We start from the raw sequence: 24,859 nt of genomic DNA on the forward strand, positions 1-24,859 counted from the left end.
CTAGCTTTGATTTATTTTTAATTTCATTTCCTATAGAATTTCTAATTTATTTTGTTTTCGTTTTATTTTTTTATTGAGATGACAAACTTATCTTTACACATGACTTTCACATGGCTAAATTTTTGTCAAAATTAGCTTTTGGACCAACTTTGATCAATTTCGCAAAGGGTGGGGTGCTATTCACACACTCTTTTTCTCTATTCACACACCCATTTTAATTTTCTATAACTTTAATTCAATATTTTTTATAAATTACCCTAACTACCCTCCCTTGTAAATCTGTTTTTTTTTTCTTTTTTCTTTTTTCTATTTGGCAATTCAACCATGAATCAAACATCATTATACAATAATTCAATTTTTTTTAACCTATAAATGAAGGAAAATAATACGTTTATTAAGTAGAAGGACCTGTATTATTAGACAAAGAATATGCTTCCTAGGTAATCACCTTCACCCAACTGAATCCAAATTGTAAAGTTTGTTCTCATACTTTGCAAAGTACCAAACTCAATGCTTGTTTGTTTATGACTCTTAATCCAGGTGCATCAACCTCAAATCGAAAAAATATATATATATAAATGAAATCAGCGTTTTATCCACTTCAGCCACAAGCTTCCACATTGCAGCTGATAATGTACACAAAATTTGGAGATGCTCTACATAATATTGAATGCAATGATTTGCAATCTTCGTGTCGGGAAAAAATTATGTTCTACTAGCATAATATAGTAGAACAAATTATGTTTATAATCATAAGGCCATCATTATTAGGCTGTTGTAAAGTTCTATAGTTGCTCATTGGATTCGAATATACCAAATAATTTCAGTTAGAATCTTACCAGGAATAATGGATTCAAAGGGGCTCGAATGATCACTAAACTCATATTTTTTTTTTCCATGACTCCATTGCAAATCAAATGTAAAATTTTCTCAAAAGATAGGTCTAAAGTTTCTTGTTCTATCATGATTAAACTTCAAAGCATCATAATAGAGAGATAGAATGACTATGCTAGAGAAGTTTTTGATGAAAAAGAAAAGAGAGAATCGAAAAGAGTTTTAAAGTCCTCCGTGTTTGCGGGAAAATAAGGGTTTAGAATTTGAGAATGATTGATTTGCCAAATAGAAAAAAGAAAAAGAAACATAATTATAAGGAAGGGTAATTAAGGTAATGTTTAAAAGAAAATTGAATTAAAGTAATAGAAAAATATAAATGGTGTGTGAATAGTGAAAAAGGGTGTGTGAATAGCACCACCATTTCGCAAATCATAAGGATAAAATTAAATATTTTGAAACCACAAGATTAATATTGAGTATCACCCCAAATCATAGCTAGGGACCATTTCTAACTTTTACCCATATTAATAACATGGGCTTACTCTCTTCTTCCTTGGTATGGCATGCTTCGATCTCCTCCGCCTAATATCTCTCCTTATCTTCGTATGGATGATTTGGGATTCCCTTATCTTCGTCATGTTTGATTCTCTTTTCTACATGAGTTGGTGTTGGGTCTATATCACAATTAGCTGCTATATTTTATACACTTTTTCTTATAATGCAAAAGTTGGTGGCTATTACTTGGACATGAAGATGCAAGGGTTATTTGGTTTGATTACGAAGCTTAGACCCAATGGCTTCTCTTGGTTGGCGGTGCAACTATTTATTTTCTTTGTGTTGTTTTTGCTTTGCAATCTGTTTATCTAGAAGTTGGGAAAATTGGAGGTTCACAATCAATTTTTTCACTTCCTTTTGTCTTTCTTTTTCATTATTGGGGTAAGATTTATGTCCCCCCTTCTTTAGGTTGTATTTTCTTTTTTATGTTATTAATAAATAAATAAAAAGAAGACGGACGGTGATTTTCCAAAGTATGGCAAACCGCTATCTTCCAGGATCAAAAGTGAGACTTGTGCCCTATATTATTTGTCTCTGAGGAGATAATATCACCTAGTCTCTCGTTTGATTAAAAAAACAAAATGTATAAAATCACTCAACAAAAAGCAATACAAAGTTGTTTATTGTTATAAACCCTAGCCTTTTATTTACAAAGTCCAGGTTCACAACATTCCCAAGCCAGCTTTTCTTGTCTTTATTGGCTCCGACCAATGTGACCTCATTCAAGATTGGTGTGGCGCGCTCTTATGGCCTCAGGGCTCTGACCCAAAACCTCACCCAACCTATAAACCACCATCTCAAACAACACAAACAAGGCACCCTCATACACACTCCCCATCGGAAGCAACGCCCTAGACTCCGCCGCATCCCCGCCGTCATCCGCCATAGTCTGCGCCGGCACATAACCCACCACGCTAGCATGCGCCACACACGACCCCGTCTCCGGCTGAGCCGTCAGCAGCAAGACTCGACCACCGTGCGAACGCGCAACCGAGCATATGGCATCGACGGTGGAGAAGCCACCGGGCCCGGCGGAGGCAATGAGGAGGTCGTTGGTTGTTATGGGAGGAGTTGTCATGTCGAAGACCAAGTGTGCTGAGAAGCCGAGGTGGGCTAGACGCATGCAGAGGGCCTTCATCATTAGGCCTTCTCTTCCCACGCCGTAGAGGAAAACGCTGCCGTTTTCGGCTGCGGCGGAAGATAGCTCAGCGACTAAGAGGTCTAAGACCGGTGGGTGAGGGTGGGTAGGTTTTGAGAAGATAGAGGCTATGTGGCTGCAAATTTGGGAGGCAAGTGAAGCCATTGACGAGGTTTGGGACTGTGAAGCCATTGCTCTGAGTCTCAAGGATAAGATCAGTGTCTATTATATCTGCAGGTGTTGACAACCAGAGTATGCCAGAGTGACACGTCAGCAGTTGTCTTTTTTATATTTTCTTTGTTTTGTTTTTGTTTTTAAGGCTTGGATAGGTGAGGAAGAGATCCTTCCTATCCTCTTAAATTAAGAAAAGGAAAACTATTCAAAAAAAAAGAAAAAAAAGAAAAGGAAAACAAGAGTACAAAGGAGGGGGACTAAAACCAAAACCTCCCAAATAAATCAGAAAAAGGAAACATAAAACTAACGAAAATGAAAGTTCGGAAGACCCAAGTGAGAGAAAGCACCAAGAACATGACCCCTGTAATCTCGAAAAACCGCACCATATCCCCCCACATTAGAACCATGCTTTCAAGCACCATCAGAGTTAATTTTAATCCACCCATAAGGTGGTGGATGCCAATTGACTTCAATTATCCTAGGAGCACAACGAGGCTTGCATTGGACACCAAACCGCTTCAATATCCGGAGATCACGTATGGTGTTATGCATGTTGCCGTGAGCAAGTCGACTAGCATACTGAATGTGTCCTGAGATCATTCGACAAATCACATCCACTTAAAAAACCTGGCCATCATATTTTGCTTTATTTCTAGCATGCCAAATACACCATAAAACAGTTGTAAAGCAAGCCAACCATAACTCTTTTAATTGTGGACTAAAACCAACAGAGCTGCCCAAAAGAAGCACGCATAAGATTGAGCAAGGCAAAACACCCAACTCAAACTAGTTAATCATGTGGTTCCAGATTCCATGTGCAAATGGACAATGAAGAAATATGTGATCTAGAGATTCCAAATTAAGAGAGCAAAGACCACAACGAGAAGCCAAAGAGACACCTCTTTTCTGCAAAAAATCATCAGTAAGCACCATACCCCTTAACACCTTCCATGTCAACAATGATATACGAGGCGTAATGTAGTTCGACCAAATGCATTTACCCCAATCCATTGAAGGAAGTGGTTGGCGTAAAAATTGAAATGCTAATTTAGCAGTAAGCTCACTTGAAGAAGATGGTGACCATATCAATGTATCATCAAGTGTAGGATCAGTAGCAATAGAAACCTTACTAATCAACTCACACAATGCAGGATAGTGAATTCGAAGTAATTGTGGTAGCTCCCAGGAACCATGATTAATGAAACTAGCCACAGACTCATTAAGGCCATCCACCCCATTATCAATAGCCCCAAAGAAATCAATCAAAGGCTTTCCCATGAAATTATCCTTCCAAAAAGACACCTTTGAACCTGATCCAATAAGCCACCGTGCCTTATCAATAATTACAGGCCAATACTTACGTACACCTGGCCAAATTGAGGAGGGCGTATATGAAGTACGAAGAGCACCATTCCTCCAAAATCTAGCACGAATAAAAGAGCAACCTGTAGAGCTAGATGAAAATATTTCCCAACCACGTTTTAGAAGAAGAGAACGATTTAGAACGATAAGTTGCTTTAGGCCCAATCCTCCTTCCTCAACTGAAGAGCAACAAGATGTCCAAGCTACCAGAGGGGTTGCACGTTTATCAATTGACCAAGACCAAAGAAAGTTGCGACACCAAACTTCCACTCGTCGAAGTAAAGAAACTGGCCATTCATACACCTGAAAACTATATATAAACATACTGTAAATTAACCACAAATTTAATCAACTGAACCCGACCAGCCTGAGATAAAAATGAACCCATCCAACTTGAAAATTTCAACCGAACTTTATCCACGATTGATTGGAAATAAGACACCCGTGGCTTGCCATGAAAAATAGGGACTCCCTAATAGGTAAACGGGGCTGAGCCAAGAGAAATGCCCAAATTAGTGGCAATAGAGTGTCGTCGATAATGAAGGTGCTTACTGAGAAATACTTGTGATTTTATCCTTGTTTACAAGAAAACTCATACAAAGCATAAGTCTGTAAATATTTCTTGCTCCATTATGAGTTTTCCTATAAACAATAGGAAAAGACCCTAATAACACAAAAGCTACAATTGAACGTTCATGACACATAAAGTGTTTGGCTTAAACTAAGCTCCATTAGGTTGATCTAAATCACTTTATGGATTACATATTATCAAAAGAAAACGGAAATCTTTATCTAATCAAATCCAACGGTTCGTCTTTCTTTAGTTATAAAGAAATTGATGAACTAGTTTGAGCGAGAAAGGAATAGGTTTTGTTTTGGAAATAGGAAGATGAAAGGTTTGATTCTGATAGCAGGGACAACTGGAAGAATAAACATGAGAACATATCTCTCATTATAAACGAACAAAACAAAACCAGAAGCCCAGACACAAAAATGAAATACAACTAGGAGCCCAGATATCAATTACAGATGAGCAACCAAATTTGATGCTTCGAACTAAAGGCATGTAGTGAACTGAAATCATGATTAAAAATAATTATATCGTTCAGTTACATATATCTAAATGGCTTGAAGTTGACAGATTAAGAAGCAACCTTTTACAGCTACAAAGTTGGTACAACCGTTAACCAAAAAAAAAAAAAGTTGGTACAACCCACATGGCATGTTGCTCCGCCGTACTCTTGAGAAGGCTATTAGCAGCAAAGGGCTTTGAATACCTAAACCCTAAACCAACTCGAGGTGTTTTCGATCAAAATGTGAATCTAATTCAATCAAATTCCATCCAGCAAATGGAAGATATAAACCCTCAAAATAATAGACATAATATCAGAAAGGGAGACATTCTGTGGAGTGCCTGGATGAAAAGCATATGAGAGTTGTGTACCTCCATAATCTGATATCATTCTTGGGAGATGGATCCCTTCAAATTTTCAAATTTTCTTGTCACACGTTCTTGATCTACGAAACCAATATACCTCTGAACCAGCAGCAGTTCTCTGTCTCATTCAAATCCACTAGATATGGTCTCACAATATCCCTTGGTATTATGCCGCCAGAAATACATTCTACCTCAGAACTGGATTGGGCACTATCAAATGAATAAAGCTTCCTCCCCTCAGTAACGGCATAAATTTTGTCTTGAAAGTAAGCTATATCATAAATTCCGCCACAGCTTAGATACGTCCGTGTTGCATCTTTACTTGGTCTAATGAAAGCCAATCTGCATTGTTCCTCATAAATTACTACAACAGTGCAATCATCTGCATTTAATATTGGATCTGCTGAAATTGTAGCCCTGAAGACGTAATAGTGGTAATACTCAGCTTGTCTAGTAGCATAATAGCTTCTAAGATAAAACCTGCAAGTGGAGGAAGGCGAATCATCGAATTTTCTTTCTCCCTCTCCCTCCTTTAACCCTAGAGAAGGGGTTTATCAGGGTCACTACAAAGTTCTCCTCCACAGCTATTAACCATCCTTTTGAAGACCCCGAAAATCGCTTATTCGGCAAATTTAATTGCAAAAGTAGAACCTTATTATTGCTGACGCTGTATACATTCCATGTATCTTCTTTGCTAGTAGATATTAACAGCAGTGGAGGCCGATTATAAGTTGACAACATCTTAGCTCCTTGGCTTTGATTATCCTTGGCTACATTATACCATGGCATACAAACAACACTGAACCGAAACTAGTCTGATAATGACTCTAATCTGCCTATAATGGAATCCAACAGGTGTGTTTGGCTCCAAAACCAGTTGGCTTGCAAACTGTCTCTTTTGAGCGTGTGATTGCGCAGGCGTGCCAGCACCGTGGGGTGCAGTCGTCGGGGTAGTCCCTTGACCTGACTTCTTCTTCAAGCGACCGTGGACGAGGAGAGCACCAACCTCGTCACGGGGTTCTTCTCTAGCCTTCCGGAGAAGGACTTCTTGCCTTACTGGGTAAGGGCTTTGGTTGTGGTCTCTTGCGTTCACCAAATCGATACTTAGTGTTGTAGACTAAGCAGAGCAATCATTGGGAAGTTGGGAGAAGCACGGGGTTGCGCTAAAACGTGACTCTAGCTTCGCTGGGTGCGAGGGCGTTACCCTTGCTTCGCTGGAAGTAACAGTGGCGGTTGCGCTTACAGTCGGCTCGCTGGGAGACTGGGACTGGAAGTACGGTCGCCAGGTTGATCTGGTGATGCTAGCAGTCGGCTCGCTGGGAGACTGGGACTGTATCGCGGTCACCGGGGTTCAACGAGGTTGAAGGTTTGCTCCTGGGAGGCTTTGTAATCGCTAGGATTGATTGATATGAGAGAGGTATCTTTTTCTGTATCGTCTTTAGCCTCTATATATAGGCTGCTTGTAGATTCACTTTCCAAAGAGGAATGAAATACTATATTTTAGGCCACAGATATTGGCCTTTAATCAAATCAAAACTCTTAATAGTTTTGATAGCTATCGTAGGCGATAATTAATAATTATCCTCCTCCGTCGCCGCTAGAATGTAGGCAAAGGTTAATTGCCTCTTGGAGTCCTGGACGTAATCTTCTTGGATGCGGTCTTCTTCCGGGCAACGTAATTGCCTCAAAGATTGACTCTTGGATATTACCTTCGCGAGCACTACGTAGCTCGCGGCATGCAATTAAACTCTTGGATATGCATATATCTTTTATTCATACAATTAAGGATGCTACCTTCCTTAATTGATCTTCTGCCATGCATGTATATATGTATATGTGAAATAGCCACGTACTGGCCTTGATTCATGCAGCCTGTATATATATCTTCCTCAGTTGGCCCACCACCTAACAATCATATATACTCCTTGATTATTGCAATTAAGGTGGTTGATTCCTTAAACTGTTCACGTTGCATACTCCTTAATTGCCTGGAAGACTTGAATACTTGCACATATATTGGTGCTTAATGCTAGATATTTTGTCAAGTATACTCCATCCTCGTAGCCAAGTAAACCACCATTAATTATCAAATATCTTGATAATTATCAGTAAATCAATAAGATCACGATTTGTCTGAAGATTACTTGATCTCCAAGTAGGCTTTATTTAGCCTCTAAATAATATTTCCCGAGCTTATTCGAAAATAAATCGTTTGGGCCACGGATATTGGCCCGGTTCTCTTCGAGTCTCCCATGTAGGGAAAAAATATTTATTTTGGATTCAAACAAGGTGGATAGGCAAATAGGCAATCCTGCCCAATCTGATAAGAACAGTAAAGAGTCACACACACTATTCTATGAATCCAGGACATAGAAATCTACCGAAAACTAACTAATAGAATGGAATAAAGGATAAAAAGACACAATTTAACAAGAGAGTCTTATGATTTAATTCTCTGGAAATTAGAGAGCTGTATAATCTGTAATATAAAGAAGACCTAAGTATACAACATAATATAAACATATAGATACAAATAGAGACAAAGCAGTTTCTCTGAGTAAACATACTTCGATAGCTATCCATGTTTTCAAAGAAGATTATGAGAGAAAACCCAGAACAAGATCGAGGGTTTTTGAGGTTTTCACTGGTGATTATTATTTATATAGAGATGATTGGAGAAGGGGGCCTAATATTTGTGGTCACTTGAAACTTTGGGCTTCCTTACTATTCAAGTCATTTCCTCTTATTATTATTTGATTACTTTATTTTTATTTGAGAAAATAAATCTAAACGCCTAATTTTCACCTTGGTTAACGTACACATACTGTAACAAATTTTCATCATTAGTCATAAGTGAAAAAGACCATAAACTCAAACTATTAAAAAGGGTCTTTTGCATCAAGAGTTTTAAGCAACATTGTTATCGAGACAGAAATAAAGTGAACTATTTACAAACAAAAAGCATATTGATGAATAATACAAATAGCAGTCACTGCAGTCATTTGAGCATTCTGTACAGTCATCCCAGAAACTGTAATCGACTGTCAGTGATTATGGTATGTCTTAGCTTGGCTTGATTAAAAAGTCTTATCTCAGCTTCATCTAAGCTCCATTATGCTTGGCTTGGTGCTCTAAGCTCCATTAGGGTTGGCTGCACCTGAAGATGAAGGGGGATCGGATCTCTTTACCTTGTTCATCTCAACATCCTCGTCCTCATCTTCATCATCGAGAAGGGAACCTTTCCGTCTGAGTTCTTTTACTTTCTGGAATTCATCATAATGAGCTTTTCTATGCTCCCTGAAACTTCTGCCACTTTTGTCTGAATCTGGCAAAATCAATGGTGGAACAGTCACACACCACAGGTCAGTGTAGAGTTGGTAGCATATGAGTACTAATTCTACATGGTATAAATCTTACTGACATGAGAAAAAAGGATGTGATAAGATCCCTATGTGTCTTTTCTGAACTGGTTAGGAATAAAAAGCACCATGGATAACAATTGTGCATAAGGAAAGACGGAAACCAGAGGAGGACTAAGCACCATGGATAACAACTCATAAACATTAAGAACATAAAGACAACAACTAATCTCCAGGTATAATCAGGAATCTAATCTCTGCTGTCCTACACCAAATAACATTGGAAGATGATGCCACTTAAACAAAATCCATCTACCAATAGAGCTGTGTTTCTTTCTAGCACAAAAATGACTTCTGCTAACCTACATATATACCTTCTACATCAACAAATACACATTTCTATGGACATAAAATAAAACTTGAGGAAGCAAGCATGCAAAAATGGGATGTTTTAAACAATAACCAGAGCATTTCTCAATTCTAAATGTCTAATACACAAGTAGGCTGGCTAAGGTATAATAAGCAATCATGTTACTCCAAAGAAATGTAGTGAAAAGTTGTAATGAATGACGATCAAAAGAGTTAAGTAGGTGTTGAAAAAGGAATAAATGAACACCTTCACCATCTTGATCCATAGCATCAGCTTCATCCTCGGATGATGTCCAGCCAGTAGATCTCGTGGTCTTCTTTGTACTTGATGATGCCACATCACTCAAAGCAGATCGTATCGCTTCTGCATGCACTGCGTCACCAATACATTCATCAAACCGACTCCGCCGTATAGGAGACAGAGATCCTGGAAAGAGTATAGTGTCATCGAAATGATAAGTCGTCCCTTTTTTCTGAAAACAAGTATTCAAAATGATAAATCCTTTTTCCTAAAGGATTGAAAATCAACTATGAATCATACATTTCCACATGAAAAAGAAATATCCATCAGAGTGAACTAGTCAAGACTACCTTATCTTTCACATATAGAGCAACATTTTACTTGAAAGGGAAAGTTGATAAAAACTTCATAGAACATGCATATAACTCTGAAACGCCTCCTCATAAAGCAAATCAACCTACCCTCCTCATCTTCATCATCAGTTTGCATGGGGTGATACGGCGTCTTCGGCTCAGTAATCTTCTGCCTTACAGGTTTATTTGCTTCAATTTCTCCCAGATTCTCCTCATCCCATCTAACTCGACCTCGGTTACTGATTCAGAAAAAAAAAACAAAAAATCTAAAATCAGTATATCCAAATATACACAAGCTTTCATAACATCACAAACAACCATAAATGCAAAGCCTTACAGCACCAAATCTTTCTAATATCCAGTCTTAAAAATACGATACACAACAAATTTAATCGAAAGTTACGAACAACACCAAGTCCTTCTTAACATCAAAACAAGAAATGTTAAATTACCTCATTCTGCTAAAACAGCCAATCTCTGCAAAAAAGCACCACAGGAAACTCAATAAGTTTGAATTCTCTAAAATTATCAACAAAAAGCAAAAGAATTCACAAGAATCACATTCATAAGTCCTCAAACAAAAACCTAAATTCCACAAAAAAGAACACAACTTTTCATTCCCATTTCTCAGCAATAGATCCACAGCTTAAAGATATTCCATAATCCACTAAACAAACACACGCACGAAGCAAATAGAGCCACAAATCAACAGCACATTGAAACCCTAATTGAAATAAAACTCCGCAGAATTCGAATACTCGATATGGTTAACAAGATCGAACTTTCATTTTCCGGTAATCGCAGAGGAAAATTAAACCGCCGGAATCAGAATTAAAGGCAGAAAAAGAAATCGGAAAATGGAATTTTTTGGTACCTCAGTGCCTCCGGAGAAGAAGAATATGATGAAGCCCCTGCGAGTTTGTGTTTTTTTTTTTTTTTTTCACAAAACAGAAGAAGTCCTATTTTTCCTTCTCTTTTTATGATTTTCGGGTTTTACCAAATCACCCTCGATATAACATAGCAAACAGTGTCCTCATCGAGATCGTGAAGAGATCTCCACCTAGTGCTCTTGAAACAAGTCAACAACAATGACACCCGACATGTGAGTTGTGTCTTAACGATTTTCAGTTGATACACGTACAGTAAAATTTAGATTCTGAGTTTAAACTTTTCATTAAATCAGTGATTTGACTCGACATGCATAACTTATTTAATAAATAAGTGATGGGGCGTTGAACGGAATTTATCGTTAGAATCTTTATGAATCGATTGCATTGACCGATTTAAATCAATTCTAGTTCATATAAAGGTAAGAAATCTTAACATAAAAATGTAAAATGATTTACAATCCTTATTAAACTGTAAATCTGAATCGACTTGATATGATCAACTACTTTAACCGTATGAATTCAACCCGATTAATTTCGTGCAAATTTTGACAAACCTCAGAAGTTAATAACCATTATCCCTAGAAAAACATTTTCACCACTGCAATCTGCCACGTCAGCCAATTGACCCGTAAACTAAGCTCCACGTCCACGGGGGCAATACGGGAAAGAAAATAAAATGGTGCAGGCCGAAAACAGAATCGTAAAATAGGAAAATATTCCAAGAGAAAAAAGAGAGTGTTTGGAGCTTTTGATACGAAGCTTAGGGAGCCCAAGAGCTAATAATAGAGACTAGCAGCAGTTAAACCCATCACCAAGCATCCCTCAAAGGTAAGAATTTCCAGGATTGTTATTTATAATTGTTGTGTATCTATAGGTTCGATTAAATATGCTATACGGATCCAACTTTGCTCTCATCTACCCGGGAATTTTTTTTTCTTGATCTGTGTCTTTTGTGGTTGTGGGTGTGAATTTTATTCCTGAAAGAAAATTGGGTCGGGCTTATATTCAGTTTTTGTTATCGTATAGCTATGTGGGTTTTACTGAATTATAGATGTTGATGGGAGGTGGGAGATCCCTCTTTTGTTTTTCTTATTATGTTGTTTATTCTGCTCTTGGTCATTGATTTTGTAATGCATTGTGGCATTGTAGATGTAGTTTAAAGATTGGAACTTTGTGATTGAATTACTAAAGAAGGGAGGGATTAGTTTGATTGAAATGGGGTGTGATGAGAAATGAGGATTTGTGTGGATTTGATGCTAAGTAGGTAAATGAAGAGTTGGGATTTGTCGATTGATGAGGACAGTGAGAGTGTTAGGAAAGTGTATTGAGTGTATGTTAAGTTTGTATTGAGTAGTCATATGTATGTGTTTCTAATTTATACTAATGTTGAACATTTTTGTTCTGGTTAAGGTAGCAAAGTGTGATATTGTGAAGTTCTTTCTTTTTGCACCGGAGGGGATATAAACAAGAGAGAGATGTTTTCGTTGTTTTATGGACTCTGGAAGTATATGTTTAGCAAGACAGAGTTTCATGTACTCATTCTTGGAATTGACAAGGCTGGGAAAACGGTAATGCACTTTCACATCTTGTGTTAGTTTAGGTGCTTTATTGACTCAATTGGTGGATTTTATCTTCTTTAAACACGTTTTCAGAATCATTAGTTGTAATTCTTAGTCTGATTTTTATTCGTAGACTTTGCTGGAGAAGTTGAAATCAGTTTACTCAAATTTGGAAGGTCTCCCTCCTGATCGAATTGTTCCAACTGTGGGACTTAATATTGGTCGTATCGAAGTTTCAAATACTAAACTTGTGTTCTGGGACCTGGGAGGTCAGGTATGTGATTATTACATGACTGTAATTACACTCCAACTGTTGCAGATCCAACCCTTTTATGTGCATCAGTTTTCTTTTTGAAGATGAGTTTTTACAATCATTTCCACTTGTTATTTCTGTCAGCCTGGTCTTCGCTCAATCTGGGAGAAATATTATGAAGAAGCGCATGCTGTGGTCTATGTAATTGATGCTACTTGCCCATCACGTTTTGAAGATTCAAAATCTGCATTGGGTAGGTGATGTTCAAATTGGTGAATATTGTGCTGGAACTGTGTTTTCCTGTGGTAATATAGCTGTTACATATATAAGACATGCCAATACTAATATCTTCAACTTGTTAAACCAGAAAAAGTTCTTCGGCACGAGGATCTGCAAGGAGCTCCTCTGTTGATATTGGCCAATAAGCAGGTGAGCAAAGAACATTATCATATGATGCATAATCAATCATAAACAACCTAATCTTAAGTGTATTCAGCATGTTGGATTTATTTGTGTCTGAAGTGATTCAGCATGTTGGATTTATTTGTGTCTGAAGTCATGCAACCATAATATTTCTGAAGTTATCTTTTTTCTTGTAATGGTGCACACTCACACATGTGCACAGTTACACAGTCTATGTTCTTAGGTTCTTGGTAAATATTGGCCAGTGATAAGTACTCAACTATAGAGTATTGTACCGTGCTGTGGATTCTATCTCATTCTTTTAACATATAAGAATCGTACCATGTTGTGGATTCTATCTCTTTTCTTTAACATATTATAGGTATACCTTGTTGTGGATTCTGTTGCATTCCTTTCAGTATATGGATATAGTTTTATGTGTGATGTCACCAATACTGTTTGTTATTCCTGTGTCATTTAGGATCTTAATGATGCTGTATCATCCGAGGAACTTGCTCGATATCTAGATCTTAAAAAGTTGGATGAAAGAGTTTACATGTTTGAAGCTGTTTCAGCATATGACGGGTAAGTGTATCATTTTCCAGCTTCCATGGCTTTGCTGACTCTTTATTTGCTCCCAAAAAGTAGTGATATGGGAATGGACCAGTGTGGTTGCACCATAACTTCTGTATCGTTTATAAAAAGAATCTTAGGTCCCAGCACTGAGATGCACAGAGTATATAAATTGCATAGACTCATGGTGTGAAACTTGAATGCTGCAGGATGGGGATTAAAGAAAGTGTAGAGTGGTTGGTGGAGGTAATGGAGAGAAGCAAGAGAACTGAAACGTTGAGAGCTCGTGCAGGAGGCCCAGCCTCTGCTTAGAATCAAAACGTTGAGAGCTCGTGCAGTTGTCTATCCCTGCTTTTGTAAACCTTCTGTAAATAAATCATTGGTCCGGAGTTTTGATTATTTACTACATGATTCAAAGTCGAATATCAAATCTTTTCACAGAGTCAGCCAGCCTCTAGTGCTTGTTGTTTTTCCTTCTCAACTTGAAGTTCAGATTGTAAGATAACACTTAATTTATCACTTTAGTGGTTACAAATTTTAGCATATCCTGTTTAAATCAAGCGGAATGGAAGATTACAGTTTAGACATTCAGAATCAATATTGTCATTTTATATAGAAACAAAACTCAAAGCTTGCTTCTTTTCAACGAGAAGGATACAAAATACATATAAATATTCGATACGGAAACTTTTCCAGTTGTCCATGGCGCTCTGCCTGTAAACCTGCTATTTGCTTGATGCAAGAGTAGCTCTTTCCTTCGCTGTAGGCTGTGCTTCTTTGCAAAACAAAGAAAACCAATGTCACCACAAGTCAACTGCAAAAACAAACAGAATGGAATCGAAAGCTTACTGGAAATAAGGGCCTTAGGTCTGGTCTTGAACAGAATCCGGTGGCGGATGATTCCAATGACTTCCAATTCCACCCTCCCCGAACTACCCTCCTCACCGGCATCCTTGACTTTGTTCAACACCAAGAGCGGCTTCTTCAGCGGCAGCTTCGTCCCGGTCAGTTCATGATAACCTACGGTGAATGTGTAGGTTTCCGGCGAGGAAGGGCGGCAGAGGAGGCCAATCTTCAGATTCTGGAGACGATCTTTGAACTGGGGCTGAACTTCAACCATTCCTTGTAACTCAAGCATGGCCCATTCTGGACAATTCTCTCCACAACTGCACTTCACCCGAATCTGCATTCTTCCCTCTTTGAAATCTCAAACGGCGACTACACTACTTTTCATCAGCTTTATATACCATGGAAATATTTGGCGCCAACAACTCCCGCTCAGAAAATAATTTGGGCTGGGCTCATGTCTGCCTTGGGCCTCAATGCTTTCAGCCCACTCACAGGTGAAAAGTAGGAGACGCAAGAATTCGTGATTTGCTAGGGTTATATATAGATAATGTTTCAGATTGGCATTGAGATCAAAATTAAAATGCATACCAACTTCAATAGGGTGGTAAACCCTAGCCTCCAACAACACATTAGAGCTAGTGAGGTACTCACAGGTTCAGATTCAATACATCATCAATGGGAGTGTCTTGATCTGGACGTGGCTTGTTTGGTTCTTGACAAGTTATTGGAATCCATCGACCGGGCTAGTTTCCGTGTGGTTTGCAAAGAATGGGGTCGTCTTGCAAGAGCCTATAGGCGATTGTGTAAGCCAAAGGTGCTTCCCATGCTCCTAATCCCTGCAGACAACCATCACTACTATGGAAAGAAGAACTCACGACAATCACTAGAGACTATTATGCACCAAGGATTACTGTACAGTGTTTCGAAACGAAGAATCTACCGGCGTGTGCAGAGTATTATGCTCCCATCATTAGGTGAACCAGAACCAGAAACTAGATATAGCAGATACTATCGTGGATGTGGGCATGGTTGGGTGGCCATGATAGACACGGATGTGATATTTGGAAGTGAAACGATTATAACTCTCGTCAACCCTTTCACAACAGTAATATTGCCGTCTTTACCTCCTCTGAAACGCTATAACTCGGGTATCCCAAAAGTTATCTTGTCCGAAGATCCGACTTCGAATCCAGACCATTACGTGGTTGTAGCTTTCGCTGATGATTATGCCTCCATGGATTTCATCAAAGGAAGACAAGGTTGGTATCATATCGATTGCAGACCATACCTCGCAGAGCCTGATGATTACAATTTTACTGATGCTATATTTTACGGAGGCCAAATCTACATGGCTGATAGTTATTACGGGATAATTGCGGTGTTTGATTATAAAAGCAAACAACAAGTATACTTGGAAAAGATATACACACCACCGCCACCTGCTGCACGAGATGAATCCGAACGGGCATATCTTGTGGAATCAATCAATGGAGACATATTCTATATTCGACGGTTAACAACGTCAGGGTATTATAGTGATCTGACCAAGAGTTTTAGGGTTTTTAAGGTGGTGCTCAATGGAAGCACTGTGGAGCATGTTGAGGTAAAGAGCATTGGAGATGAGGCTTTGTTTGTTGGTGACAGTCATTCATTATCTTTTTTGGCTTCAAGCTCTTCAGGGTGTCAACCAAATTCAATTCACTTCACAGATGATTCGATAAATTTTTCCAAATATTTAGATAACTATATACGACGAGTCATCACAATAAAATGCTACGAGGACGAGGACGAGGACGAATATCAAGTACGAGCTGATACGGGTATCTTCCATTTAGAGGATGGAACTATTAGCCGATATTACCTAAAATGTTTTGACGATGACCTGCTACCACCCGCTTTTTGGATCATACCACCGGCCTTTTAATGGACTCTGCTAGCTAGCCGTCGTTCTGGTTCATAGTAGGGTGAGTTCTCTATTCTCAGTTGAACAAATATGGATTAGTGGAACCTAATTCTGTATCAAGTTTTATATTTTCACTATATGAAGTTTTGGAATATGTTTGAATTATTCTCATTGTGAATGTTTAATTGTTTATCTCTGTTCTTGATTTCTTGCCAATCAATTTCATTAACTCATATTGATGCCTACTAATTGGTCACCGAGGAAAATCATATTTCATGATAAGAATCAAGGAAAACTAATAGAAAATAATGCCTTTTAATCTTTTATCGATCTTCCTCCTTCCCCACGAATAAAAAAAAGGCACATGGATCACAACCAGCATTACCAAATTCAGTTGCAAAGTGCTAAAACTTATCTTGCAAGCATAGATAGCCAAAGAATGAACCTAGACATACACCTAAGTGAATGACAACCACCATTGTTACCTTAGAGAATTAATTAGGTGGTTTAACAAGCAATTAACAAATATTAACTTCATTCATTATAAAAGGAAAAAAATTCACAAATGGTCACTCAATTATGACTCATTCGACATTTCAGTCACTCAACTTTCAAATATATCACTTTAGTCACTCAACTATTACTCTATCACTCAACAAATAAACACTACAGCTAAACTCGAAAACACACACGGCGAGTTAACAATATTGCAGAAAACTTTGGTCAGACAATCTCTTTCTGCAAGAGATTGTCCTTGTGTTGTTGTGATGAACTAAATTGCTTCTGGAAGTACCCCTCGATATGCGGGTCATACTCGAGAGGGATTGCACCTGTGAGAGTTTGTATAGCATAGGGAATAGAAAATCGTTTGGGCTGGGCTCATTTCTGCCTCGGCCTTCAATACTTTCAGCCCATTCACAGGAGAAGGTAGGAGGAAAAACAAATTCCTATAACGTGCAGGTTTTGAACCAGAAATTAGAGATTGTGATTTCCTGAAACGCAAGAATTCTTGATTTCCTAGAGTCTTATATATGTAGATAATGTTTTAGAATTGCATTTAAACCGAAATTAAAGATGCATACCAAATTCGATAGGGTGGTATCTACAATAAACCCTAGGCTCCAACAAGGCTTACCACACATAAGAGCTAGGGAGGTACTCAAAGATTCAGATTCAATGCATCATCAATGGGAATGTCTTGATCTGGACGTGGTGTTTTTGGTTCTTGATAAGTTGTTGGAACCCATCGACCGTGTTAGTTTCGGGGTAGTTTGTAAAGAATGGGGTCGTCTTTCAAGAGCCTATAAGCGATGGTGTGAGCGAAAGGTGCTTCCCATGCTTCTAGTCCCTAGCGACTACGATGAATCACGTCAGGAATGGCGTTATGGAAAGAAGAACAGACGACCAAAGCACCAAGGATTACTGTACAGCATTTTGGAACGAAGAATCTACAGCCATGTGCAGAGTCTTCTGCTCCCATCAGTAAGTAAACCAAGACGTGGATGTAGCAGATACTATCGTGGATGTGGTCATGGTTGGGTGGCCATGATAGACATGGATGAGTTTAGAAGGGAAGTGATTATAACTCTCGTCAACCCCTTCACAACTGCAATGTTGCAGCGTTTCCCTCCATTGGAAATCTATGGCTGGGGTATCCCAAAAGTTATCTTGTCCGAAGATCCGACTTTGAATCAAGACAATTATGTGGTTGTAGCTTTATCTGATCATGACTCCTTGGATTTCATCAAAGGAAGACAAGATTGGTATCATATGGAATGCAAACCGTACCTCGCAGAGTTTGAACATTGCAAATTTACTGATGCTATATTTTACAGGGGCCAAATCTATATGGCTGATAATTGTTGCGGAATAATTGCGGTGTTCGATTACAAAAGCAAACAACAAATGTACTTGGAAAAGTTATGCACACTATTTCAAAATTTATCACAACGAGCTGAACGAGCATATCTTGTGGAATCAATCAAGGGAGACTTGTTGTATATTTTAAGATTTACAACATTAAAGAGTTTAGACGAAGGCCATGTGACCGAGAATTTTAGGGTATATAAGATGGTGCTCAATGGATCCATTGTGGAGCATGTTGAGGTAAAGAGCATTGGAGACGAGGCTTTGTTTGTTGGTGACAGTCATTCAATATCTTTATTGGCTTCAAGCTCTTCAGGATCGTGTCAACCAAATTCGATTTACTTTACAGATGATTCGATAAATTTTTGCCTATATTTAGATAACTACGGCGGACTACAAGTCCTCGACAAGAATATTGAAGTACAAGTTGATATGGGCATCTTCCATCTAGAGGATGGAACTATTAGCCAACATTACCCAAAATATTCCTTTGACGGTACGCTGCTACCACCCGCTTTTTGGATTATACCACCGGCCGTTTAATGGACTCTGCTAGCTACCCGTTGTTCTGGTTCATAGTACGTAGGATGAGTCCTTCATTCTCAGTTAAACAAATATGGATTAGCGGAACCTAATTCTGTATCAAGTTTTATGTCTTCACCATATGAAGTTTTGGAATATGTTTGAGGTGCTCTTGTGAATGTTTATCTCTTATTGACTTGTTGCCATTCAAAGTGATTAACTCATATTGATGCCTGCTAATTGGTCACCAAGGATAATCATATTTCATGAATACGAATAGAGGAAAACTAAAGGAAAATACTCCCTTTTATCGATCTTCCCTTCATTCCAGTTCATATTTAGGATGAGTTCTCTATTAATCCTCTGTGCAAACAAATTTGGATTAGTGAAAGTTCATTCTAATCAATCCTTACACAAAAAATGGGGAATATTCCCTCTTATAGATCTTTATACGAAAGGGAAACTAGTAGAAGAAAACACCAGAGCAGAATACTTCTTTTCTTGCTAATTGAACAAGTTGATCTACGTATGAGCTCAAATGTAAACATAAATAGAAGAAAAACCCATGATGATATACTGGAAGTACTACTGGTCAAATGTAAACATAAATAGAAGGAAAAACCTTAAAAGGTTGCTGCTAACAGTGTCTTCTACCTCATTTGGAAGGTTAGATTAATCAAAGGCCAAACAATCAGTATTAAGAACAAATTAGATTGCACATAACGCTATGCTAATACAGACTCCAAAGCTAAACTCGAAAACACACATGGGGAGTTTTTTTTTTTTTTTGACTTTTTGACTTTGGGGAGTTAAACATTGCAGAAACCTTTGGTCAGGCAATCTCTTTCTGCAAAAGATTGTCCTTGTGTTGTTGTGATGAACTAAGTTGCTTCTGGAAGTACTCCTCGATATGCGGGTCATACTCAAGTGGGATTGCACCTGTGAGAGTCTTTATAGCAAATTCAATGCAGGGGTCCGGCCATGAACTCCCGAAAGGGGGTTCAGTAATGGATGATCCCGACGTCTCACCAGTTCCAACTATGCCATCATGATTTTCTTGTTTAACTAAGTTGCCTGGAGGCGGAAATACATTGCATTCCTGCTTCTCATAGCTCATATTGTCTGTTTCTCCGTTCCCCGAATGATCCTTTAGAGTCTTTATTGCAAATGCAATGCATGGATCTGTGAAGAAATCAGCAAGAGGCGAATCTGAAGGAACTCCAGGCTTCTCTTCAGCCTTATCATGCTCTTCCTGAACAACAGAAGCAAAATCTTGCTTTTCTGGCTGCTGGAATGTACAACCAGCCGAATTATCCGGCTGTTTGCTGCCAACTCGACGTGCTCGAGTGCTTGCTTTCAGTTCTGGCACTGTATCAACTTCAATACCAGCTAGTCGCTTAGAAGCACGACGAGGCAAGTTAAGATCTTTCTTCTTCTTGGATTTGGACAGCCGCTGGATCTTTTCACTTTCATGTTTTGCATTCCCACCTCCTGGAGACTGTTCATCTTGCGTGCCTTGACCTGCAAGAACAGAAATGCATTTGGTTTTGGTAGAATGACCATCCTGTACTTTTTGCTTTGAACCTTTGGCTTCTGGCAGATTTAAGCTGCTTGATTCAGGAGCATGTTCAGTAAGGGACGCACTTGCTCCATTACTGTCACTATCAAGTAGCTGTCCATCTTTCATTATCTCATTCAAGTTCGAGCTTCGTTTGTATCTAACCTGTCCACTCGCTCTACCCACTTCTAATTTCTGCTTCTTGGTAACATCAGACAATCCAGACAGAGAAAAGATATTAATGAAAAAGTAAACATGGGTACCACACTGCAGCTAATCAAATCAAGAACAGAGAAAGCTAAGCTGAACCCACACTGATTAAACATTCATAAGTAAATAACTTTTCGTAGCATATGCCACTAAATAAGCAAATTGAAGACTTAAGCACTAGAAAAGTCGTAGAATGTCAAGCAAGGTAAATACTTCGATGCAGAACAGTACTTCCAAAATAAACCCTACAAATCATAAAATTCTCTAATTTGAAAAATTGGTATACAAAGCAAGATGGTACATAGGAAAGCACCTATGGAAACATTAAGGGCCTGTTTGACAACCATTTTGTTTTTGGGTTTCAGTCTTTATGTTTCACCTTGTGTAATCCAACACAAATCAAGCTTCTTCTTTTTTCTTTTGGCATATTTCTGAAATTTTACCTTCCAGAATATTCACTAGATAACATTTCTACTAAAAATAACATTCACAACCCAGAAGAATCACCACAAGCACAGCCCAACATTTACAAGCTAAAAAACAAGTTCTTTACCAAATCCAGTTCTAAAGAGCTAAAAGACTTAATCTTTCAAGTGAATAACCACTTAACCACCCTGGAAATTGTAAACCTATGAGCCTGTGACCCTAAAACACTCAGAACTTGATAAGATTGAAGAAAGTAGAAGCCTTTAATTATGTACCTCGTCTCTTCTGCCGTCATTTCTAGCTTTGCCCTCCCCGGCCAAACCAGTTGGGTCCTGCGATTTCTCCTTCATCTCACCGGAAACCGAGTTTTCCGACCGACAACCGCCGCAATATGAGCCTCAGTGTCTCTGCGCTCCCGTGATTCAAAACCTCAAGTACAGAGAACTAGGACACAAAGTCGTTTCAGACCCACGTGTTTCCTGAAACTGGTTTTAAAGCCCAGGGAGTTTGTTCTTGGGGGTTATAATACTATGTTGTTCTTGTTTCAAACTGCGCTTGATAAATTTGTGCTTTTGGTACGAAACTGCCCTCGTATTTTTTATTAGAAGACTGATTTGACCTCTGGTACAATGATTTGAGCACATGATGTTAAAAGGAGCAGCTGAACTGGGGAACATGGGATTCTGCACTTATCTGGTTAGGGAGATTCCACTCGTCTGGTTCAAGAATATGGAGTTGATCTAACACATCCAACCACTTAATGACACGTGGCACAAATGAGAAGGATTTTTCTAAAGGATCCTTGAACTCTTGTGTATTTAGATTTTACTACCCTGACTGACTGGCTATTGCCTCATTTTCGAAGCTATCTCTTTCAAGTACATCTTTCCTGAAGCTAATTATTTTGCAGCTGATTCCTTAGTAAAGTTGGTTCGTTCCATCCGTTCAGATTGATCTTGGGTTTACCAGTTGCCCTCCTTCAGCATTTTTTAATCTTGGTAAGTCTTTTCGTATCCAAAAAAAAAAAAAAACAGACCCCTAGCCTGACTGACTAGCTAGGATTCTTAATTATAGGCAATATACTTGTGCCATAGAGAACTATGAAAATTTCATGGAATGCCAAAACTTATGTCATTGATTCTGGCCAAAACAAAACTTGGAAATCTCCAACACTGTTATACATGTATAGCTTACAAAGAAACAAAACTTAGTGCATTTCCACGGAGTACAACTCAAACTAGTATATATCAAGTTTCAAGTACAATATATATATTAATCTGTGTATCTCTGATCTGCCATGAACTGAAAACACCACATTGGAACTTTTAAAACTGCACACCAAACTGCACACTTAGTGCATTTCCACGGAGTACAACTCAAACTGAAACCCCCCCCCCCCCCCTGTTGAACTAAGTCTTTGGCAAGTCAATTGTGAAGCGGATTGGGTCCTGCGGGGACCCTTCGGCGCGAAACTGCGTGACTCAGGTTGATCTTGTTCCTTCTGATGGACTCCATGGCCCTTAGGAACATTGGAGCGTACCTGTTGCTGTAATTCGACCTTTGTTCTGTATTGGATGCTTGAGCAGTAGCAGTACTAATAGGTCGACAATCGGAGCTTTGAATTATTGCTAGGAAGACAATGGCAACAACGAGAGTTGAGATTAAGCACTTTTGAGCCTTCATCATTATAAGTATGATAGAAATCAAACTCAAATGGTCTCAAAAATCAAAGAATGCTGGCTCTTGCCTTTTGGCTTTTGGCTCTGCCTGCTTGAAAGTCTAGCTGTTTAAATAATGGAGAGAGCTGCAGGCTTCCTTCAGTGTACATATATTATGTATGTGTATGAAATATCGATCCCACGTCGAAATGACAAAACCAAGTTGACTTTGGGGTTTGGTAGAAGTCGTTTTCTGCAAATAAGCTGGCCACCATGTGTAGTTAGCTCATTAGGATAGGATTATAAGGCTTTGACCTACATCATTTCTGTGTCAGTGTGAGTCTGAAGCACATATACATGCAATTGCATATAAACATACAGGCCGGATCAGAAGCGGACAAAAGTGCGGACGTCCATCCTCAGGCCTCAATGGTGGCGTTGCTGTTGCCGGACGGAGACCATATATGGGCATCCCGGACGGCGTCACCATCAAGGCGTAGGCTCAGTTGATCGAGGTCGAAGGTTCTAGGCAGCGTCCTCACCCGAAACCACAAGCCCAATCAAGGTCGACTTCGAACTCTTCATCAACGAGTCCAGCGGCAAGCAGAAGAGGCTTGACATCGAGGCCTGGTTCAGCACCAGCAACCGCAACGCCTCCAACGACGCCTGATTGAGACCTGAGGATGGACATCCGCACTTTTTCTATTTTGCGGACGTCCACTTCTGAACGGCTCCGTATAAACATAAACACATATATTGCACTCACACATGGACCGAGTGTGTTCAAAGACTCTCTTTGACCTAGTATTTATAGTGAAACATCCTAATACATTGCCTGTCCATATAAGGTAGTTGTATCACAATAATCTATGTAATCACTACGATATATTCTGATATCTTACTGCTTGATTTTTTTTTTTTTTTGAACCAATAATCATTCATTCATCTCAAGCCAGAATGGCACGGATACATACCTTCCCTTGCCAACTCTAGGGCAAGTTTAGGACGTGGTATGCTAGCACCACCCATTAGACAACCAATGCTCACTTATTCAGTGAGCCTATGAACTATGAACATACATAGCAAATAGGCACAAAATAAAACAAAAGTGCATAGGTCCCTAAAAAAATAGGGTATAACTTAGAAAGAAAAAATCTATCTAATTTTGGAGGCCAAACAGACCCAATTAGGAGCCCTAGGATCAATACTTAGCCCAAAAGACAAAGTGAAGACCCAGGCCAATAACCAGCAGCCCTAAAGGACATCCTGCCAGGCCCAACAGCGAAGCCCAGCCTATCTTCTCTCCACAGCCCCAAGCCTTCAAGCTCCACGCACGTCTGCAGATTGCCGCCGTGACCCCGCCTCGCCGCCACCGCCTCCGAGCTCGCGCCCAACCCAGAAGAGAGGGACGAACCGCACCACATATTGAAACTCAACCCCAATATGGTATGGGTCGCACACTCACCGCCGGTTGGAGCAAAACCCAGCCGCCGCCGTCCGAATCGAAACCCAGCCGCCGTCGTAAGGGATGAAACGAAAACCAGTCGTCGCCGTCGATCTGAACCGGTATGCACGAACCACCAGCCCCAAGCTGTTTCAATCCAAATAAGCCCAGCTACCTGTCAAAACCATAAGCAAAGATCCCAGAGGGCTACACCATGTGTCGCCCGTCCGGCAGCATCACCACAACATCAAGGCGACGTCGGAGAGCCACTGGACGAGGGCTAGAGCTGCCGATGCCGCCGCAAGCTTAGTGTTCTCGAGAGAGAGAGTTTTAGGGTTTGTGTGTGATAATATTCTTATATCTTACTGCTTGATTATCAAGCTATTTTCCAATATATTCATTAGATTCACATAATAAGTATATTTAACAAGAAATATGAAATACTTAATATCTCTAATTACTTGCTCTGTTTGTAACAGCAGTTTTTGTGCTAAATATAAATTGTAATTGTTCTATTTCAAGTTACATTTTGGACTAGCAAAAGGTTGACTTTTGATAGGTTTAAATATTTTCAATCTGAACTTGTATCCATGTTTATCTCTGCATTTTCTACCCTAATTCTCTTCTTGCATATATATAAAACTAATCTAGCTAACAGGCTCACAGCTCACTATAGTTTATAACAAACTTAGATTTTTTTTTTTAATTTTATCTTTTTTTACTTGATTACAGCCAAATTCATGCATGGTCGTTGTCAGCAAGCATGCTGCTCCAGTATTCTAACATGGAAATGCATGAATGTGTGAGATCGATTTGACCTATTCCGTGTTTTCTGAAATGTGTGTATAATAAACTAATTTTGCAGTTGACTAAGCTACAGTTCGGAGGTGATATATCAATTGAAAATGATGAGGCAGGCTAGC

At 39.1% G+C, this 24,859-nt stretch overlaps 7 protein-coding genes across 7 annotated transcripts; 3 read left to right on the top strand and 4 right to left on the bottom strand.

Moving 5' to 3' along the window:
- Positions 1-1,952: 1,952 nt before the first annotated feature.
- Positions 1,953-2,813, bottom strand: LOC133715536 (uncharacterized). The gene has a single exon (XM_062142069.1). It carries the CDS (start codon positions 2,717-2,719, stop codon positions 2,108-2,110), a length of 612 nt encoding a protein of 203 aa, XP_061998053.1. The 5' UTR covers positions 2,720-2,813; the 3' UTR covers positions 1,953-2,107.
- Positions 2,814-8,351: 5,538 nt separating this feature from the next.
- Positions 8,352-10,831, bottom strand: LOC133715168 (protein phosphatase inhibitor 2). Its single transcript, XM_062141557.1, has 5 exons — positions 10,698-10,831; positions 10,276-10,300; positions 9,932-10,062; positions 9,477-9,656; positions 8,352-8,826 (listed from the first exon to the last, which is right to left on the bottom strand). Exons 2-5 carry the CDS (start codon positions 10,278-10,280, stop codon positions 8,633-8,635), a joined length of 510 nt encoding a protein of 169 aa, XP_061997541.1. The 5' UTR covers positions 10,281-10,300; positions 10,698-10,831; the 3' UTR covers positions 8,352-8,632.
- Positions 10,832-11,406: 575 nt separating this feature from the next.
- On the top strand, positions 11,407-14,043 carry LOC133715582 (uncharacterized). Its single transcript, XM_062142119.1, has 7 exons — positions 11,407-11,541; positions 12,124-12,281; positions 12,406-12,546; positions 12,670-12,778; positions 12,893-12,954; positions 13,409-13,512; positions 13,710-14,043. Exons 2-7 carry the CDS (start codon positions 12,189-12,191, stop codon positions 13,810-13,812), a joined length of 612 nt encoding a protein of 203 aa, XP_061998103.1. The 5' UTR covers positions 11,407-11,541; positions 12,124-12,188; the 3' UTR covers positions 13,813-14,043.
- A 92-nt stretch (positions 14,044-14,135) lies between these two features.
- Positions 14,136-14,700, bottom strand: LOC133715583 (uncharacterized). Its single transcript, XM_062142120.1, has 2 exons — positions 14,350-14,700; positions 14,136-14,275 (listed from the first exon to the last, which is right to left on the bottom strand). The coding sequence occupies exons 1-2, from the start codon at positions 14,687-14,689 to the stop codon at positions 14,226-14,228; spliced, it is 390 nt and encodes a 129-aa protein (XP_061998104.1). The 5' UTR covers positions 14,690-14,700; the 3' UTR covers positions 14,136-14,225.
- A 229-nt stretch (positions 14,701-14,929) lies between these two features.
- On the top strand, positions 14,930-16,273 carry LOC133716976 (putative F-box protein At1g65770). Its single transcript, XM_062143601.1, has one exon. It carries the CDS (start codon positions 14,930-14,932, stop codon positions 16,271-16,273), a length of 1,344 nt encoding a protein of 447 aa, XP_061999585.1.
- Positions 16,274-17,326: 1,053 nt separating this feature from the next.
- On the top strand, positions 17,327-18,661 carry LOC133716977 (uncharacterized). The gene has a single exon (XM_062143603.1). The coding sequence runs from the start codon at positions 17,327-17,329 to the stop codon at positions 18,659-18,661; it is 1,335 nt and encodes a 444-aa protein (XP_061999587.1).
- Positions 18,662-19,181: 520 nt separating this feature from the next.
- Positions 19,182-21,351, bottom strand: LOC133715035 (uncharacterized). Its single transcript, XM_062141341.1, has 2 exons — positions 21,110-21,351; positions 19,182-20,399 (listed from the first exon to the last, which is right to left on the bottom strand). The coding sequence occupies exons 1-2, from the start codon at positions 21,182-21,184 to the stop codon at positions 19,473-19,475; spliced, it is 1,002 nt and encodes a 333-aa protein (XP_061997325.1). The 5' UTR covers positions 21,185-21,351; the 3' UTR covers positions 19,182-19,472.
- Between the last annotated feature and the right edge of the window lie 3,508 nt (positions 21,352-24,859).

Source organism: Rosa rugosa, chromosome 6, assembly GCF_958449725.1.
Source record: "Rosa rugosa chromosome 6, drRosRugo1.1, whole genome shotgun sequence".
Lineage (NCBI taxonomy): Eukaryota > Viridiplantae > Streptophyta > Magnoliopsida > Rosales > Rosaceae > Rosa > Rosa rugosa.